Raw genomic sequence first — 21573 nt, forward strand, 5'->3', positions numbered from 1 at the left:
CATTGGCTGCTAACAAGCTATGAGCATGTGCACACTGAGGAAGAGGAGAATGGTTCAGCAGCAAAAACTGTTTGAGATAACCTGGAGGGAAACATCAAGGGCAGCCCGGTGGTCTATTCCAGTACGTCTCTGCCGTTTGGAGAAGCACACCACCCTGAACACAGTGAATTATTCATGCAGGAGCTGACGCTGGGACCTGGATCAAGTTTACACGGTCACACTGATACCCCACTGCACCCCAGAATGTGGATGAGACAGCACACTCTGGCGCAAAGATGACGAAGGACATACAGTAAATTCAAACACACACACCGTGGTGGTCTGTGGGGACAGCCATGCCACCGAGGTTGCATTAAATCATCCTGTTGCTTGGTGCACAGATGCATGCAGCGCAACGGAAATCTCATCTCCTGCATGTTCACAAATTAGCTCTCCACAAGGAGAACATGCACTTTCTCTTTATTAAAGATTGCAAGGTCATGGTCAAGGTCATGGTGACCCCGGACAGTAAATGTATCATGGGTGTGTCATGGAGCCGCCTGTCTCCACTGGCGCATGATAGTTTTGCTTCTGATCGGTGTTGATGTTGACATGAGAGAATGGTGAACATTCCTCTCTCCATCACATCAACATTGAGGGTTTGCAAGTTTGTTGCACTGTATGTATATGTGCCCCATGTGCATAAAATGAAAACAGGTTGAAAAAAGAAAGATGTTGCTGAAATGTTTTGTTTGTGTTGTTTAACTATTGAGTTTTCCTCATTTCCACCAGAGGGGAGATGGAAATCACCTGTGAGCTGATCACAGAGCTCTGCCTGATTAATCAGCCAATCAGGAGCACGGGGATAAAAGGACAATGAGGCTGGGTCTTTGGAGAGAAGAGGTCAGTTGTTGGTTTGCAAGCAGTGCTACTGTTGAGTGAAATGAGGGATTTTTTTTATTCTTGTCTGGCTCCTACTGAAGAATCCAGGATGTTGTAATTTCACCCTGATCTGCTCACACTGCGTCCTGTCTGAAGTGTAACAGGTGAATACAACATTTGCAGGGATTTTTTTTTTTTCTGTTCGCTTGCAGAGATTAAAAAGTAGATGCATGATGGAGCATTACTGCGGTATCACATGTCCCACCATGGTCTGCAGCCACAGATAGTCTGAAATGTGAAGCTGTCGTTCAAAGGTCCCTTTAATAAATTCCTCATTTTTCATTTCATATATTTTTTAAAGATGTAATTTTCAGAATTCGCAACACATACTTAATGCTCTTCCCAATGAACCACAGCCGCCCCATCATTATAAACTGGTCCTGGTCTTGAAATCACTGTGTCGGGGGGGGCTCTTTTTCCTTGTGTTTTAGGGAAAAATTCCTGGCCCACCTCATTTGAGGACAACAGTTAAGTTTGAAGCATGTAGCATGAAACGATTGTAATTTCACACTAGCTTCATGATCTTGCCTAATGATGCTCTCCATTTAGAGAAATCTGTGTAAATATCTGTGTCCAAAATTATAGTGAGGAGATAAAACTGTTGCTGTTGTTGATCAGTAGATGGATTCACGTCCCCTGCCATTTACAGTCCTGGAAATACTTCCGGTGAAATTTTGTGCCACACAGTAGATTAAATTGCACTTTTCAGCTGTCTGATGAGGATACCATGACATGCTGTGTCAGTGAGCACAGGCAGGTAAGGAATAGACCAGCACTCTCCCAACTGGATGTCTTAATGAGGTGTCTGAAGAGTTGACAGGAGACGGGGGGGGGGGGGGGGGGGGGGGGCAATTTACCAAGCATGAAATGGAAGGACTTTCCCCCTGAGCTCACACAACACTCTCTTAATCAGTCACACCCTCACTTCTCCCTCCGTGGCCTCACATGAACTCCTGCTTTGTTTTCTTCCATATTGCACTGGCGATGTTTATCCCTCCTTCAGAGCCTTTATTTTTCTGACCTCCCTCCCTCGTCTCTGTGTCTCAGATCATGCTATTGATCGAGCAGCTCGTCCGTCCTTGTCCTTCACGGAAGGACTTGAAGTGCAGAAAACTTCTGACAAGAAAATAGTTTCCCACGAGCTTCCTCTGTCAGGCCAGGCAGAAGGACGTGCTGCACCGCCACACTCTGTCTTCTCATGGATTGCTTGTCCGTTTGAACATACTGTATACACCAACAAAAATGGACCACTGATTGTATGACTGGCACACAGGATTGCTAATGATGCAAACAATTTTTCACTGTCAGACACAGATTGGCTGCAGAGCACTCTGATCTCACAACAAGACAGTTTTGGGGCCACTGAGCATTCAGCTTGCATGTTCTCCCTTGGCTCTGCAGACTCCTGTCTCCTCTAACTGTTCAAAAACAAGTGTTTGAGTTTGTGGCAACACATAATGTGATACCTTTTCCCATTCTGAAATGAAAAAAGCCAATAATGTAATAAAATAGCAAAAAAAAAAGTATTAACCTGTAAGTTAAATTTAATTGTTGTGCACTTTACATAAAATGTTGCTGCTATGGACACTTAAACGCAATTTACTGTCAGTGTTATACATATATACTGTATGTATTGCATGAAAGTGTGCAGCGTTTTAAGAAGTGAGCGTTGGATCTTCAGCAAAGTGAAGCTCTACTATATTCAGGATTAGTCTGGTTCCTGCTCAGACTGCCTTATTTGCTCCTGCTGTTATAATGTGCTGCAGATAAGTTTCTACCAACCGCCTCAGTTCATGTTGTGTTCACATCACTGATCTAATTCGATCTCCAGCTGTCAAAATAGGGTCTTATCAGTGAATAACCACTGCAGCTTGTGTCTCAAAGCAAAAGTAGCTGCCATGCTGTTTCTTTACCCCTGGTTTTTAGACACGCTATTACACTGGCAAATCGAATTATGGTAAAGCTTTCAGGAGAATTGCGTCACATGTCATCACTCAGCAATGATGTGCTGTTGTAAAGGCATGCTGTCCTCTCTGACTGCCTCTGAAGAGTCACATCTTGGGCTAAAATCTGTGACATTTCAGTGATACAGAGGTAAGTTTATTTTGCTTTTCTCCTCCTTTCAAGGTAAATGTTAATTCCAGTACTTGTAGCAATTTAGATGTTGGACTGGGGGGGGGGGGGGGGGGGGGGGGGGTATTGGAGCTCCAGGTAGCAGAGCTGGGTTTCCATGCCCTCGAGCCAGAAGGTGGTTGTGTTGCAAATGAAAAGTTGATCCAACATATTCACGTCTTTGATTTTGTGTCATTAGGAGTTGCATGCCAAGATGATCACAATTCAATCAAGTAAAACAAGTTAATTTCACAAACAATGAAAATGCATCATTTCATCACAGGTGCTTGTGATTTCATTGCCATCAACCAAATTATTCATGCTGTGATCTGTCCACACCACTTGTCTTTATTATGTGGGGTTACTACAGTTTCTTCCTGGGAGACGTTTTGACCGCCTGCAGCAGCTGCTGCTTTCTTGGTCCATGCTGATGGGGAGGTGAAACTGCATTGCGCTTCCGCCCACGGCGCACTTAAAGGTGAGGAGAGGCGTTCATTTAATTGGTCATGATTACAGTCAGCTGTGTTGAACTTGGTGACGCCGTCTCTCTTCCCTGTTTTCCACTTGCGACGGCAGGAGAGACAGAGGTGTGGAATCACTGCCCTGCGCCATACTGCGCCGTTCTGGACGCATCCCGCTGGCGCAGCGCAGCGCACCTTCTCTGCGCCGCACTCGCACCTGGTCTCCCAAAATAGAGCGCGTTGTGAGCAAATTTAAAGAAAAATGTTTTCTAGAAACATGAAAGCAAATCATTTTCCGTGGTAAATGAAGACAAGATGACATTTTGTTTGACCCGTTTAATTTCAATCTGTGTATTGTGTTATTGGACTCCCAGATCTGTGTTGTGCTGTTGTAGTACAAACACAACATACAGTTGTTCTCTTCATTTTTCTTTAGTATTACACTCAGTAATGTGTGCTGGATGTACGCTCAGGGGATTTTTGGTCCGCAGTGACTCAAAGCTTTGCACTCTTCCTGTGATGCTGTAGCCTGAGGAACTCTTGAGTTGTTGTGAGATTTGTTGGCTGCTGGTGAACATTCTCTCTGAGCCTCCCTAACACACTGACCCGCTGTATTTACAGTATTTTTGCACTGAAAAATATACTCACTCGTCTGCAAAAAAAGTTTGAGAATATACAAAATGCACCATTGTAGGCCTCTGTGTCACATATTACTGAAGGTCCACATCCAAACTAGTAGTGCCATCGATCAATACTTTCCAAAAATCATTCTTTATTCAAAAATTTTATTTATTTTTTTTGTGCTTGAGTGGGCTCAACATTGTTTTACAACCACAGTGTAACAGCATTTTTCATTTTTCCCTCAAACTGTGTTGTTTAGAATAAATCAAAAGTAATGTCATTTTAAAATAATACAATATTTGTCGTATTTGCTATTCTTTTCTCTTTTCAGTTTTTTGGAAAGCAATTGATTCGAGGAATCAAAAAGGCTACCACACAAAGTAACACCTCTGACTGATTGTAAAGTGTTTTCCCATTTGTGAGCCTGTGGTGCTGGGATTGATCCTCTCTTGGTTCTTCATTGTCTTTTTGTCAGCAGATAGAAAATACAAGCCGTCCTGTGACACTTTGAGCCGTTTGCCGTGAGCTCTGTGACAACGCGCCAGCAGAAGTGTCACACTGAGCTGTTGTGTGAGTGCTTTCGTGAAAATATCTGACCTTTGTCATGTTTCAGTTTTCTGGTTTTTGTTTTTTTGTTTTTTTTTTGGAGTTTTTTTTTACTGTTCTTTCTTTGGCCTTTCGCATAACTCAAAAAGTGGTCAAATGAAGGCGTGCTACCTTTTCTGTCAACTTGAATCAGTCACATATTTCTGTTTTGACCTCAAAAATACAATTTTTCACCAAGATAATTGCCCCTGGTGACATCTAGTAGTGGTGGAATGATACCAATCATAAAATTTTGAATGTTCACCACGACTAATGCTACTCAGTTCTTAACTTGAATAAATAGGCTTTTCAGCTGCATTTTCTAGTTTTCACCTGATGTAAAGGGTTAAAATATTTGTTCAAATAATATAGCGTAATGCATTATGAACACCTCTGACCACGTTGTCCTTTGGACTGGGATCTGCAGCGGCAGTGGGCGAGGTCTCATTAGTGAGGGAGAAAAGCAGGTATAAATAGAACCTGGTTTCTGGGGTTGATTCTCAAGCACAAGGTCAGTGGAGCAGCAGCTCTGCCAGGGGAGAAGGTTTCTAGGACACTGCTCGAATATGAAGATTAGAAAATATAGTCCACTGGAGAAGGAGAGAGGGAGGAGTGAGTGCTTTAAATGGATATTTTTACATTTTAGATGTTTTTTTTTAAAATATTCTTTTCAGGAACCTCTGCACGGTATCCGCGTCTGCTTCTGAACATCACCTTCACCCTGAAGCTTTACGTTATCCTCACTGATTAAAGGATGACAGCTCTGGAAAGTCTCATCAGTTGCTGCTGGGCTCATTTTATCACCTTCAGCCTTGATTGTTTTATCTCATTTTCTTTCTGTTGACAGTAATTCAGGTTTAATCACTCAACTGGGATTAAAACAATGCAGAGCACTGAACTTTTCATGGGCAATTAAATTCGATATGACATGCTTTAAATCTTTTTTAAATCACCATAAAGGACACACTTTTTAAAGTTTTCTTTACTTCACTTGTAATCCACATGGTAAATGGACCTCATCATTTATTGTCCTTTAACATTTTCCTTGTCCGATTGGTGTGACTTAAAACATTCATTATACCATATTTTTCATAAGGTGTGATATTAATAAGGGTATCATTGTTCATAAGTTAACCTATAATGCATGTAAGGGTAACTAGTAAGAGTCCTAACTGGGTTTTCTTTACCGTTTAACACTGATGCACAGAAATAATGCCAGAAAACAGAGCTTAAGCTGTAAATCATAATTGCAGCGCCACTGGCGAAATATTAATGATGGGTAAGGCCGTAAGCTTTAGTTATTGGCTATAACCCAGTATATGTGTCATGATGATGCCACTCCCATCATTTCTTGCTTTGCAAAATGGAAGATTTTCAAAACATATGCCTCTGAATGTGGAGTCTGCACTCAGTTCACTGAAGGTACTGTTGTCATAAAAACCTGATGAGGGACTTTTGTGCTAAACAGCAAATAAAACTGCAATGTCCACCTGAATCAGGATTATCACTTTGAATCATTTCTTCCTGTTCGCCACCGTTGATGAGGAGATTAATGGGCTGTAAATTTGAATGGAGTGAGTTAAATACTCAGATCCAGTAGTGACTGATCATCCAAATCACAAAGAACTGGGAAATGATCACAGTTGAGATGCTGTTAGAACCTCTACATTGTGTTTGTCCATAACAGTAGTGAGATTCAGGTCACATGTTATCATTAAGTAAAGCAGTTCAGATACTTTCTCATGCAATCCTTTATTGCCTCTGTATGGATATAGAGAAGTGAGTTTAATTATACAGCCTGCTGTCCCAACTCAGCAGTCTGAGCGGACTTTTACATGAGCTTGTGACAACAGACATGCACGCCGCCAGGAGCAGTTCAGAGATTCAGCACTCTTTGACACATGGACAGGGAGAGGAGGGATTGAACAAGCAACCTCTGAATTGGAAAACAATCCGCATACCACAGCTGTGACCAAATGTATGCTTTATTAAAGCAGGCTGTCCTTCAATCAGCGTCGCCATATGGGTGAACGTGTGAATGTGACTTTAAAAGGAAAAGACCCTGAGGCTGCTGAAGCAGTGAAAATGTGCAATATAAGAGAAGCATTTACTCAAAATGGAACAGTTGTTTGGCTATTCAATTCACAACAGACCATTAAAGGAGTCATATTATGCAAAATTCACTTTAAAAAGGTGTCTTTACAGTCATATTGCCTCCCAGAGCCTCTGTATGATCCCAAGAAGTGAATAATTCAGTCACCTCCCTCAATTTCGCACTCCTCTTTTAAGGAAATATACACTCAAACACGCGATTCTGAAATCTTCCTCTTGACAACGTCAACAAGAGGAACACCACTCCCCCCGGAAGAGGATCCAGCCTTTGGGGGCCCCCCGGATAGGTGGTTATAATAGTACATGTTGCCGTAGCCTCATTAAAGGTTGTATAGAAGACCTTTATTACTAACAAAATGAATTAAAGCTAAAAAATGGCGTTATTAAGCTGTAGCAGCCTTGTTTTTATCGTGATCAAAAAAAAAGAAACATTATTCAAATCTGGACGTTGAAAAACCAACATTACTTTAGCCAATCAATAACGAGGTAGCCTCGTTGTCTATTGCTTTTCTAAAGTGTCAATCAACCTCTCTACATTTGTAGGTAACTGTCATGCTCCTACACACTTTTCGTACCCCCCTCCCCCAGGCGCTCCACCCCGCTCCACCCCATGCTAGGCTCTGCTGCCGCTATCAACACCTTTTCACCTGTAGACTTGAGACAATTTTTCTTAATCATAGCTGCAACGTGCTTGCCATTTGGCGAAAATGTATGTTTTAATCTTAAAAGAAGACTTGTATTTTTTCATACAAGTCTTCTTTTAAGATTAAAAGAAGAGTGAGAGTGAGAGGAGGACGGGGGGTTTGTTTACGCCTGCAGGCTGCAGCCACACACAGATCAGCTGTGAGCTCCGAGTGTGAGTCTGCTCGAGTCATGCAGCTCCACACAAACCTCCCCGTCCTCCTCTGATCCGCCCGAGAGCAGGGACGGCTCAGGGACAGGATTTGGTGCAAGTGCAGGATTTTACTCATATTCGCTGTGTTTTGTGTTGTTCAAAAGGACATGTTGGTAGCTATGTGTTAGCGCTATGGTGCTAAGTTGTATATGCTACATGCTACTTTCTGTGTAAGGAGGAGGCGTTCCTCCGTAGAGAGCAGGGGGGGGGGGGGGGGGGTTGTGGGTCACGCATGCACAGCATTTCAAGAAGGACTAACTGTCGCTGGATTTCTCTCTCCATGGAAAATCCTCTATACAACCTTTAAGACGTTAAAATTTGAAAACTGTCTTTTTCCTCCTTGTCTTGCTACACCACATTTTTGAAAATGAAACTGAAACTTAAGCTGAAACGGTAGAGGAGACCTGCCTCTGACTGTGGGCTTCTGACTCGGGCTTCTGTGACCTGTATGAAGTGACTGAAAAATAGGTCCACTTTAAATCTAGGCAGAACCTTTATCCTTTTTCAGCCCATAAACATGAATAGTTACACTGATGGATGAAGGGAGGAATTTAACAAAGTCATGTTTCATGTGAAAATCTTCTTATAAACTGACCAAATGCTTGGTTAGGAGCTGCACATACTTCTCCGACACTGTTTTGGCATGTTAATGTTGGAACGCCTGAAAAACACAGAGAGACAGCAGCTCTGCAAGAAACTTCAGTCATTGCAACTTCAAATATTTTTTCATTACAGTCTGTTATTACGAGCCCTCGTACACGTTACTGGACATAATAGTATAATTGGAGTAATATGATTTTCTATAACACCACACTGGTTATAATGTTGGTTGCTGCCGAAGGGAAAGTTATGTTTCCAGTGGAAGCATCAGTCATTTCTCTACTGTTATTTTCCAGTGAAATTCTTCAGTCTGAGACACACACACACACACACACACACACACACACACACACACACCATTGTTGGATCACACTCGTGTGTCGGTGTGACAGGAAGCTAATGACTAATGTAATTTTAATAAATGAAACCAAGTGGAATCATCCATCTCGAGGTCCGCCGAGACCATGAGACGACATTGCAGGACCCTGTCTCCATACAGCAAATCACATCAAGACAGAAGCATTTATGAGACATTTGGTGTCCATAACACGGTGTATCGCCTCGAAGAAGGGAAAACATGAGCGGATTACGGTTTTATTTTGAACGAAATATACTGAAATGCATGTGTGAGTGAACATGTGCAGCAGTGTAGGAACCAATCATGAAAATGTCCTTTCTCATAAGAGCATGGATGAGTGATTATTATCAGTAAGCGCGCAGTGTGAAATTGATTTCTGCAGCTGGCTAGAATTAAACAGTGATATGCCATAAATACTAAATTTATCTTTATATTTTGAATTTCAGTCGAACATTGCAAAAGATAATTTGAAGGATTGCGCAGCATATCTACAATATGTCATTGCGACTTACAGGACGGGGTAAAAAAAATGTCCACCCTCCACTTTCACTTCTATACACACAATAGAAGGCACGCAGCAAATTCCTCACTTCGATTCTTAGTACCTGCAATTCAGTGCATGCATCATCATCATTTCGTTATCACTACAATATTCTGTAAATTGTCTGCAGTCAATATTTGTGTGTGCGTGCATGCGTGCGTGCGTGTGTGTGTCCTCCCGTGACTGTTTTGTGAAGGAAGGTGCCTCTACTGACATAAACACCCTCCAACTTCAAACATTGAGTTCTAAAATAGCACAGCTCTGTCAGGAGACAGCAGGGCTGTAATCTATCTCCAATCTGTAGGTGAGAGAAGTGTGTTCTCGAGTTTGTCCTCCAGCGACAGACTGGACAACCAGAAGTGTTGAGACAATTCACTGTCATCCTTCAGCAGGAGAGGAGAGGAGAGGGACTTGTCCTGAGTCGAGATCAGAACAAAATCTCCATATGTTAATGTTTTGAATTAAGTTCGATTAAACCACAGCCGCACAAACACAGAAAGCAGTCAGGCAGAGCCTCGGGGGGGCTGCAGCTCGCCCTGTTCCTGCAAGATGGCAGAAAACTCCTTTGTAGTCGCCAGGATGGAAAATGTTCCAAGCAAGCAAACAAGGAACTCCAAGAGCCATTTCTACAAGGTGGTGACTTTCAGCGGTTATTCAGAGGTCAGTGACACCAAACAAGCCTGGAGAAAATAAGGTATGAGCACTGAACTATAATATCAATGACACCTTTATCAGTTTATCATGAAAACTGATGTGTTGGTGTTTGATTATGCTCTGTAAACCATCTGGCTGTGGATATCAAGAAATTGGGTACACTTGTCTCAGCAGTTTAATCCTCTCAGGCTTACAAAGCCGATCTGCAGCGAGGATCAATCCCCCTGGGGTGTAAAGGCCAGCGCTGACCTTCATATAATACAGTTCACTGACCCACGACTGTGCAGTGCCATGAACCTTTGATGAGTTAAACTCCTCACAGGCTCACACTCTTCAGCACGCTCGGATGAAAGGAAGAGGAAAGACTTTTTTTTTTCTTTCTGCGTTGGATTATAGTCATGTATTTGTTGTTTCACAGCTTGTGCAAATTTTGCCTTTGGAGGAACCTCTGAATATGTAAAAAAACTATTTGCAAAGCAGACCTTGTTGTTGTAAAGGGTCAGACTGCAGGTTTACTTTCCAGGAAAGCATCTTCTCATTATTCTTTAGAATTCCTGGGAACAGAGGATCCTAAAGTAAAGCAATACTGCGAGGAGATGCAGGGTAACAATATTAGCATTGCATTACAACACAAAAGAAAATTACTAAGTGGATCGAATGTGACTTACTATAACTGATTACCCATGACCAGGTCCACCTGAAGTAATGTTCATTCAACAGAATGATCTCAACCACACGGTACCTGAGCTATCGGACCCCCTCACTGCAGGGGTCCATTTAATTAGCCCGTCTGTATTTTATAATCATGTTCCGCTCCTTTTGAAACGGGACGTCAGGTTTTGTTGTCAGCGTCTCTTGCCAGAGTTGGCGGTGCAGCCTAATGAGGGAGACCACATGATGTGCCGGTGCCGTTCTCTATATAACGATGGAAGCCTCGTGCTGCTCTGTGATCAGCTTCGGAAGAAGGCAGCGCTTGTTTGTGACAGCTGCTTGCAACCAAAAACTTGGCCGCTGAATCATTTGCACAGAGCTAAAAGAAAGTCAAACAAAGTATGGAGCAGCAGCTGGGCAGCTAAGGCACGAATCAGACGCTCCTTCAACGTTCAGCTTCTGCTCACACAAAATTTCTTCTCAAGCCTCAATGAAAGCAGGAGGAATTTGAAATTATTCTGCAGTTCATGACAAAATGTCACCTCCTAATCCTGAACTCAAATGTGCCACATTTAATCATGTGTGTGCTGTTGGCGGGTATTAAAGTGCCTGCGACTCAGCGGGGGGTCTGTCACTCAGTTGGCCTGGCGCTGCACGGAGAAGGTCATCATGCTGGGAGGCCAATGGATTCAGGCGAGCTCATTGAGAAGAGTTTCTATTTATATTTAGTCATCAGAATATGTCCCAACCTCATATTTACCACAGCACTTTAGCGGCTACGTGTGACGATTCAGCGACGTTCAAATTCATGTACAAATGCAGAGTTTTGCACACAGAGCTTTTATTTATTCAATGTACATTGATACACAGTTTGATATCACCATGCAGGTAAGAAAAATGCCTCTGGGTGAAACTTGATGATCAAGATGAAAAGCTTGGAGCCGAGTTTCCCCCCAAGCCAGAAAAAAACCCCTAACCTTCACTCACTCACATCTGCTTTCTGTCTAACCACAAAGTAAAGGTGTCTTTGAGGGAAACCGAGTCTCAAACAGCACAAAAAGGGAGGGGTGAGGTGTAGCTATATAGGTAAGTACAAAAACATATTCTAACACAAACACCAACTAGACTTCATGATATCTTCAACATATATGGCAGGACAGAAACTAGATCTTTGTAACTTTTTTCTGTTATTTATTTACTGGTACAGCAGTCAAATAATAAATAATAGTAACTATAAGAATAGAGGAATTAAAGTTCACAGACATGTCATATGATTAACAGGCTATTGCATTCTCTCCCCCACCCCCCCCACCCGAACCCGTCACGACCCCTGGAGTTCCAACAGGTATGAATCTGTTTACATGCAAATGTCACACCATCGCCGCGGTGCCGTCCCGTCCGCCCGCCGTTCGCACGCACAGCGGCAAAGAAACGCGGCGCTCACTAGGACTTCTCCACGCGCTTCTTCTTCTGGAACTTCCTGAACTGGGACTGGATGGCCACCGCCGCCTTTTCAGTCTCCGGGTCATCCATGTCGATGTCAAAGTCCTCTGGGACGTCCGTCTTGGATGCATCTGAAGACAGGAGAAAAGTTTTTAAGAATTGAAAATATTGAATACAGATTTGAGGCCTTAAAGCTCATGTTGTCACATTAATGTTGTGAAAGAGCAAAAGCATGAAGCAGTATGAGACAGTATAGTGATTACCAGGGCTCTTCTTAAACCTTTGTATCCTCGAGTACAGCAGAGGTGCAGTGGGGGAGTAAGACAGTTGTTTCTGAGGTCAAAGAGCAACCCATAAAGTGATCTCTGGTTCTTAATCCTCTCTAGAATTCATTCAACGGGGAGTACCACTGTAATCCCAGCGTAAAGTCATTCAAGCTGGTTTTAGCACACATTAAGGAACATGAGTATTTCCATCCCCTGACCAGTAAAGAAAGAATACAGTATTACAGCCCCAACTTACTGGATCGTCAGAAACATTATAATACTGAGCTGTACGTTAATGAGCTTAATTTTATTTAGTTCTTTTTTATGTCACATTTGCTTGGGAAAAAAAAGACCAGATGATCATCAAAAAAAAGAGAACTTTTTCTGGTGTATTAGATTAAATTAAAATAGCTTTGTAATAATTTTGTAGTAAAGTGAAACTGACAGGATCTTTAAAAAGGTTTCACCATGGATCGTGCCCCCTCAGCCCCTCTGCCAGCTATGATCATGGACACTCGTCTTAATTCGGTGAATTAATTAAACTGAAATTTGAGCGTCTTTACGTTTCACAGTAAGTGATGACTTATGAATGAGGTTTTCCTTTCGCATCCCCTCATCTCAACTCTCTGCTGGAGTTTGATCCGCAGACAGGACAGGCAAGCAGAAAAGCGGAGAGGCGACTCGTGTATCGACTGCGCGGCTAATCTTCGGGTCCCCGTGGGGCCGAGCCTGAGTACCTCTCCCTTGCTGTTCAAGGAGGAAACACTAACTGCTGTGTCAAGCCCGGCTTTGAATACCACATTAATTGATATTGAATTTTTCAACACCCTAATGCCTGCTGTTTTCATCCCCACAGCATTCACTATTGAGCTGAGCACTCGGCTGCATCAACTCCAGACATGTTCATAATCTTTAAATTAGTTTTTTTTTTTTTTTTCTGTCTGGCTTGTCAGTGAGGAGGACAGTGAAAAGAGAGGCAGGATCTGATCTGGTGCTGCCTGCAAGGGCTCTTAACTTTACTTTAATGATGACTGACAACATGCCAAGAAAAAAATAACATGTACAGATTTCAGTTTGACGTGTTTGTACTGAGGGGATTGTCATCACATAACGAAAAGGTTAAACAGTATGAAGGAGTTTCCACATCGACAGAAATCACAAAGGGTACGTGGAGGTATAAACTCGGGATGCACTGATACTGTGCCGTCTACAGTCCACACAGCAGTGCCTATGATGCTAAGCGCTGTCCTGTGCATCTTATGGACTTCGATGCTGTTGGAGGTGTGTGTAGCGTCGACCCAGAGGCAGTGCAGAGGTGAGTCCCAACATAGCGTTCACGTAACGCTAGCATGTGGAATATCAGTTTGGCTTTACTCGGTGTTAGTACTCCATATTGACAAATAAAAGATCAGTACTTCAATCCTTCCTTCAAACTCATCCTAGAATGCATCCCTCATGTAAAATATTGCTTTCATGTGAATACAGCCAATTACCACCCTTGATGATAATAATAACAACAATGATAAGAAGAGGAATGTGTGATTGTGCATCGTCATGTAGCAACTTTCATAAATGAAATGCAGTTGAGAGTGCTTCAAATATATAAACATCAGTTCATTATTCAGAGAGAAAGGTTCTAAAGTGGGCTAAAGACAACAGTGACAATAAGACAGATAAAACGTATGCAGGAAAAAAATCACCATGAAAATTTACAATTACAGATCAAGTTTTAAATAAAAGACATGGAAATAATTCACTTTAACAAGAAACTTCCTCCCTTGGTGCTCTTTCGGTATAAACTGCAGACTGAGTGAGACTGTCGCGGCGGCTCTCTCCACAGCCATAAGTTAACTCATTTGTTAGGGTCGGGCTTAGCAGGTGACTTTTATGTGTGTTTGTGGGATATTGTCTGTCCCTCTATGCCTGTTTGTGACGGACAGGGCAATTTATTCAGCCTCACCGTCATCCCACGTGAGCTGAGACAGTCTCTAAACCCCACCACCTCCATCCAAGTGAAATAAAGGATGGAAGGAACAAAGACTGCAGTGCTGAGAACATTCTCTTTGCAATGTGGGATCTCTCATCAAAAATGGGTTTTTTTGTGGCTAAATATGGAATAATTTCATTGGAAAAACAAAAGATTTGATGACAATATTTTTTTTTTCCCAGTTCCAGTTAGTTCATGTTAGATCTTGTAGTTGTGCACGTTCACATCAACCTAAAAGCCTCATCTCAGTGGCTAAATCCTGCCTTCTTCGTCATTTATCTTGAGTTTCACACAGAAACTCAGACACGTTTGTCTTATTTTTGTCATACAGTTTTGTCTTGCATGACTGAACAGATCAAATTTAGGAGTAATCCATTGTATGCTCTCTTAATTTCATGTAGTGTAACTGGATCCCTTTAAATTTTGCTATCAATTATATATGTAATGTGCATGTTTTGGTAACCAGTGCAAACTAATTAAGCCCAGTTTAATATTTGTGAGTAATCACAGGCATCAATCTAAAGGAGTCATCTTGACGACAGCTTTGAGTCCCGAGGCCAGATTTTCATCAGTTGTTACGAGACAAGAGGCAGTGGCGGAATGTGACAATGACGGATCATTCGCCTCAGTTTGGGGTTTCATCTCCTCCTCAACACACACGCACGCACGCGCACACACACACACGATGGATTATCAAGCCTATTGCTTCTGAAAGCGCGCTCAGCATCCCTGTCTTCACCTAACGGGGATGTAATATCTGCTGTCAGAGTGTCATTCTGGATCATTTTGCCTGTGCTACCAGCAGGAGATGAAAAATGTATTTATATTTCTGCTGTGTGGTAACGGCTGAAATTGAAACCGGCCTGCCACGAAGGTCCGAGGCTTAAAGGATTTACTTTTCCTTAATAAAATGTATGTTGCCATTCATTAGTGACATGATAAGACCATCCTTGGTCGGCTGTCTCTCAAAATATCCGTTAAAAGCTGCTCTGAAGCCCAGTGAAAGCTGGGACGTCTCATTGATTTTGCCGCTTAAAACCAGTTGAGCCCTGAGAGGGATTTTTCAGAACGCGGAAGAGACACATAAAAGTAAGACTTTCAGACCTTGAGAGACAGATTATGAAAAATAAAGGGAAAGTCTGTGTAAAAGTACAGAGGAAGCTATTTAAGCATTTGTGCAACACTGCATGCACAGCGTGATTTGTGGTGAAAACGACTTCAAGATACGTTCATATAAATTAATTTATTTAAATGTATGAAATAAATAAATCAAATCAAATCAAATCAAAAAAATTTGATGTGTTTTGTTTAGGCTGCTGTTAAAGTAGAGTTAATCACAATGAGTGGGAATAGATTTCCCTCCAACAATCAGCGACAAAGCAATAAGGGCATCACGGGCATCGAATTCAAGGAGTGGTGGTTTTCCCATGGTCCTATGCCATAAAAACGCTCAAACTTCTGGTTATAAACAAGCTGCATCCCAGCTTGGTGAGGGGCTACAAACCTGTGGGAGTGTCGAGCTGATGCTGGGACGTGGCAAAAACCACACACAGTTGACATGTACTGTAAGTATATGTGGGACTCAGTGTGTTAAAATAGCATATTACATGTTTTAAAGAGATAACCGTTTGAACATTTGTGTACAGATCTGCTGTTTCTGCACAAGCAGCACAGTTTGCATGGAGGCAGAAACATGCACGCCTGTGCCGGCATGTGTGTGCTTAGAGTTTAAAGCCAGTGAGTGAAAGTCAAGGAAGTATCCGTGACCCCCGAGGCCTTGAAACATCACGGGCCAGCAAAGCGTGAGAGAGACCACTGCGATCAATACGCAAATACACATGAAGGACTGGCCCGGTATTGATTGGAACTGTTGGCTACGTTTCTCATTTCATGTCAACTTTTATTTTTCGTTGGCGAGGAAGCGTCTGAGTAACCCACTTGGACGCGCTGACTGAAATGGAAAAAGAAAACAGAAACTGTGGGCAGTTCAAAGACCGGAGAAATGTGTGGTTTCAGCTCTTTCAAGCAGCTTTTCTTTTTTTTTTTTTTTTTACTTTTTGAAAGCAGTTTGGTGTATTTTACTCACAATATCTGACAGAATAGGATGGATTCATTATGTCTATAATTTAGAGCAGTAAAGCTAATTAAAAAGTGTAAAGAAAATGGGTCATCCTCACACCGAGCGCCTGTCGCCTGCTAATTACTAAAGGATGACTTTGATCTCTGAGGTGAGCCCATTGGAAATTACGCCTGAGCCTGTTTGATACGAGGAGAGAGGTGCTGATGGTGTATTGCCTTCCACGGCGTCCTTTAGCAATAATCTGCAAGCTCGCATTAGAAACACGATCAGTTTTAATCTATTTTGCGGCGCACGAATAAGCAGATAATTATGCTGCTTCTCACACGTCTTACCAAAGGATTATCACGTGCTACCTTTCAGCGCTGTTCTCGGCGTGCTGCGTTGGTAAAGTACGATGTAAAGCTGCAGGGACAGCTGCTGTAGTGACATGGACAGTCTGTGTTATTCCTGAGCCCATCAGGTCAGTGAATAACTGGAGCATATGGCACAAATATGCAACATCTGGATGCTGACCATGTTGACCAATGTGACCACAGAAAGGCTACTGAGGGAAGTTAAGAAATATGTCTAACTGCTGAAGCAACAAAAGATAACTCATCATCCAGCAGTGATTGCTTAACTCTATTTGATAGTCAAAAGTCAAACATAACAACCATATATGTCGATTCTGTTTGATCAAACTTGGCAGGAGCCAGTCCCGACATGACATTTGTTTGAAGGCAGGGAACACTCTGACCAGTTTATAATCACAACTCCTCCTTAAACACATGTTCTTGAACCATGTGAGGAAGCCAGAGCGCTCAGAGAGAGAGAGAGAGAGAGAGAGAGAGAGAGAGAGAGAGAGAGAGAGAGAGAGAGAGAGAGAGAGAGAGAGAGAGAGAGAGAGAGAGAGAGAGAGAGAGAGAGAGAGAGAGAGAGAGAGGGAGAAATAAAAGCATACACACAGGTAAAATATTGAGGCCCTCAAGTCTGGGAACAGATATTCTCGGTGTGGTGGAAGCAGAAACTTTTACACCAACAGCCACCCACGCATCGGGGATTTTTTTTCTTATTTAAATACATTGTTCTGTGAAAATCCAATGATCTAATACTGTTAGTTAGCATTAATGAGAATTATCACTTTACAAAAAACTCATAGAATACATCAGTGACTCACTCATTGACTCATTAAAAGCCTACAGAGGAACTACACACACCCAAACACACACACACAGTCACCCGAAAACTTTAAAACATCATATTCCTCCATGTTTTCTGTGCCAAGTTTATAAAAGGAAGGAATTAGCAAATGACAACCGATTTACCATTTGAAAGAACAACAACAACTACAGATGAGATTAGTGAGGTGGAAATATAAACTTAATTTATATTACAATCAAATATGGGTAAATGCAGAGGACAGCTCGAGCCAGTCGCTTAGAGCAAATTAAAGCAGCAGTGGACGATGAAATGGGACCTTTAACTATAATATGATTAAATGTGTCTCTAATTACAGATCATTATGAATGCCGTGTTGCATCCGGCTGTGTTGCAGCCTTGGTTTATCATAGAAGTACTGATGGCTCAGTAATGCAACAAATACATTATATTGGTTTCAAGGTTTCAGCTTCAATATGCTGTCATTATGTGTCACTAATAAATTTTTTTACAGACAACATGTTTTGTAGAGTTTGTCAGATTTAACTCGCTCACTTTCTCTGTTTCCATCACAATAACCATCCTGAACACTGACAGCCTCTGCCCCTCCCTCCAAAAGTGTCCCGAACTGCTTGCATTCCTTTTCCCCCTCAGGTACGGGCAGGAGGCAGCAAAGCAGGAAATGCTGGATTCAATTATTTGTATTTTGATAAACACTCAAACCTGCGCGTTTATCTTCAGCATAAACACTTCCAGGTTGTGTGTTCCCGTGCTGATATCGGGAAAGCGGCTGAATGCGTGCAGACCTTCCCAGTTCACAATGGGCTTGGGTGAATATGAATGCGTCGGTTTGTGGCCGTCCTTGAGCCTCTGAGAGGTTGTCTGGAAAGACGGCGCTCTGCTGTGAGCCCGGGGACGCAGAGTGGGCGAGAGTCAATAGCAGCGCTCTCCCTCCTCGCCCACTCTCTCACTCCCTCTGTGTCTCTCTGTATTAAGAGATGCACTTCAGACACGCTGGGAAAGCAGTTTTTACAGGCCTTAAATTAATTTTCAAGGTCAGACAACAAAGGAGGATGTTGTGTTTGTGTGTGTGTGTGTGTGTGTGTGTGTGTGTGTGCGCACTGTAGGCTGTGCAGTTTCCTGCATGTTCCCGTTTTATTGAGACAGTAGAAAGGTGGAGCCGATTTTACCAGCAGAGGAAAAATTAGTCTTTTGTATCTTGATGGTTCAACCAGCTTTAGAGAATCCATTAGCCGCTGTATAGGTGGCTGGAGCTCAGCGGAGACTCTGTTTAATAGGGTGATTTGTTTTAATCAAACGCGGTCAGGTAATGCATGGACCTGTTTTAAAGCACCTTTAAATCAGAAATAAGACTATTTCAATACAGTAACATCTCACTGAGTCTGCAGAGTGATTATCTAAAGGTCATCTGGACCATTTCGTAAAGAAAAGGATCGTAGTTTCTTTTTTTTTTTCCTCAAGCTGAGTCATGGTCAAATATTTACTTTTCTTTGCATCCACATTGTTGTTGCACTGCTCTTAGAAATTTGGAATTGAAATCACCAATTAATCAAAACCTTAAATCACTGAATGGCTAAAAGAGGAGTGGACTGTAGCTTTACCTGCATGTCTCGTTTCCCCAAAGAAAAGGAATGAACAAAGAAGAATCTTTCAAACTGCAACTGAAAATGTTGTAAGGTTAAATGTGATGTTCAGCTTGTATGTGTTCATCATAAGTTTTTTTCATTTTCATCATTGGTCTAATCCTGATCGTGATGTCAAACTTTTGATATACCATGCTTTTGCACTCACATTTTTGTGGGATGTTAAACAGTGTTTGTGACAATGCTTTAAAAAGTAATTCATAAATAAAGTTACTATTATTCCAATAATTCAGAAACACGTCTTTTTGTGACCAACTGCAAACTGCAACTGATCAAAAAAGACCTGTCAAAGGAGTAACAAACATAAAAGATATTTACAGACTCAATGAATTCCTTAGTTAAACCACCACGTTTCAGATCCAACTCCAAAATAAATTGATCTCCAAAGTACTTTAATTCAAAATCAATTAAGAGATTTTGGATAGTGAACCACCTGAGGTCTGCACTATAAAGAGGGATTAACATTTCCTCTCCGTTTTCTGGAATGACAAACTCACATATTCACAATCATTGAGACGTGGTAATACAAGGCTGGTTAACAACTCAGTCAGTTCAATCCAGACATTTCCAGTCTCAGTCAGTGTGTGTTCACATAAAAGGGAAGAGCAAAGCAGCGCACACAATGGAGGAGTAATTATTCTCCAATTCAAACACATCCAGGCTGAAAACAACACGGCTGCTGCAGTAAAAGTCAGGAAGAAATGCTGTCAGAGAATTACCGACTCTGTTAATGCAGCAATTCATGAGATTGCAAAATATAATCGCTTTGGGCAGCACTTCCTCAGTGACCTTCCTTTAGTTTATATTTTCCATTGAGTGCTTTAAAGACTCAAAGAATAATAAATTAACAAACAATTTGAAAATCTATAGAAACTGTTGAAACAAATGCATGTGGTGTCATTTGGATGAGGACATCTAACAGTAATACAGCGCAGTGTGTGTGGGTGTGTATATTAGAAGGACATCACAGGACACACACATGCGTGTGTGTGCAACACGCTTTAAAGTGACATTAAAACTTTTGAAATACAGTAGCAGTCACTACAGCGGACCCTAAACTAAACAAGAACAGTATGGAGATCTTTTTATACCAACAAAACAATAAAACATTGGATTTTTTTACTTTAACCAGGACTAAAATTCTGTGTAAGCACTTTCAATGCAAACCATTTCCCATATGGATGCAGAGAGCGACTGGAAATTATAGAGAAGTCAATGTAGTTTAAAATCAAAACAGTTCATTACACCTGTTTCCATCTCGAAGACTGATCAGATGCTGAGTCAGGACACCACTTCAAATCGCCGCCACGATTTAAAGGGAGTGAAAGCCGAGGGGACATTAGTTTCCTCGTTGAAGCCTTTATTTGCTTCGCTGTGATAGGTCTAATGACAGGACGCGCCACAATAAACATGATTCATAATGTGCTTGGTACACGAGAGCTGATCTTTATTTCCCCCAGGACTGAACAGGTACAGGGAGGTTCGTCTGAGGTTTGGAGAAGCAATCATCAGAGAGAAGTCGACGGTCGTGTCTCTGTTCTCTCCGGGACTCGAAATTCAAGCCTCGGCTTTTTCAAGTTATTCATGGGAAAACTGGAAAAGTCACACAACGGGAAACCTTTGCAAAATACGCTAATTAATACAAACAAGTTGCAACTTAATGTGCTGTCAAATAGGAGATTAAAATCATATTGCATGGTATTGTACAGTTTAAGATAGATCTACCTGAGGTGCAGAGAATTAGTAAAATATTAAATTAATACTTCATCAAACGTTCTCCATGTCATGTAAAGGATGACACGACACTCCAGACCCCCACGAGACAATGATTAGATCTGACAAAAAGCCCTGCGGGTGTGTGTGTCTCTGTGTGTGTGTGTGTCTTTCATCTCCTGTTACTGTCAATCAGTTGACATGTGCCTTTAAAAGCTCATCTTACACACACAGACCGTCATGTACTGTAAATTCTGGTCCTTTTGCCATCCCTCTCCTCACTTCACCCTCTCCCTGTCACCCACTCAATAAGAAACCCAGTTTCTGCCATTTAATTCAGCTAAAACACACATCCCTGAACGACAATGTTGCTGAATAAAGTGAGAGTAACATCTCGAGGGTAGATGTCTTGGTCCGTGGAGTTTGTGTTTTTCTTTTACCTTGTCCTCCAGAGGTCTTGTTGTTGCCAGCAGCTGCTCCGGATCCTTGTCTCTGCAAAACAAAAACAACAAACACAGGCAGTCAGCCTGGCACATTTCCTTCAAAATGAAATCCACCAGGCTTCTCTACACCATTCCCGTCATGGTATTAGTTCAACATGTGCCATCGCTTTGTGCCCTTCAGTAATTAAGCTCCATCCTCGTGATTTTTCTGACATCTACTGGAGGCGTGCTCTCCGAAGCCCACACTCTGGAGCGTTACAGCCAGCCGGAGGGGGAGGGGGCTTTCATTTTGACCACACAGACCAGGCAGAGGAGATCCTGCAGGCTGA

The 21573-nt window shown here is 42.1% G+C and overlaps 1 protein-coding gene across 1 annotated transcript in view; it reads right to left on the minus strand.

Moving 5' to 3' along the window:
* Nucleotides 1-11508: 11508 nt before the first annotated feature.
* Nucleotides 11509-21573, minus strand: part of pcp4b (Purkinje cell protein 4b) — a 33729-nt gene continuing 23664 nt past the window's right edge. Inside the window, exons 2-3 of the mRNA XM_030109269.1 lie at nucleotides 21242-21293; nucleotides 11509-12085 (exon numbers count right to left, since the gene is read on the minus strand). Coding sequence (XP_029965129.1) covers nucleotides 11955-12085; nucleotides 21242-21293 — 183 coding nt within the window. The 3' untranslated portion in view covers nucleotides 11509-11954. The remainder of the gene's footprint in view (nucleotides 12086-21241; nucleotides 21294-21573) is intronic.

This window comes from Salarias fasciatus, chromosome 14, assembly GCF_902148845.1.
Source record: "Salarias fasciatus chromosome 14, fSalaFa1.1, whole genome shotgun sequence".
NCBI classification, from domain to species: domain Eukaryota; kingdom Metazoa; phylum Chordata; class Actinopteri; order Blenniiformes; family Blenniidae; genus Salarias; species Salarias fasciatus.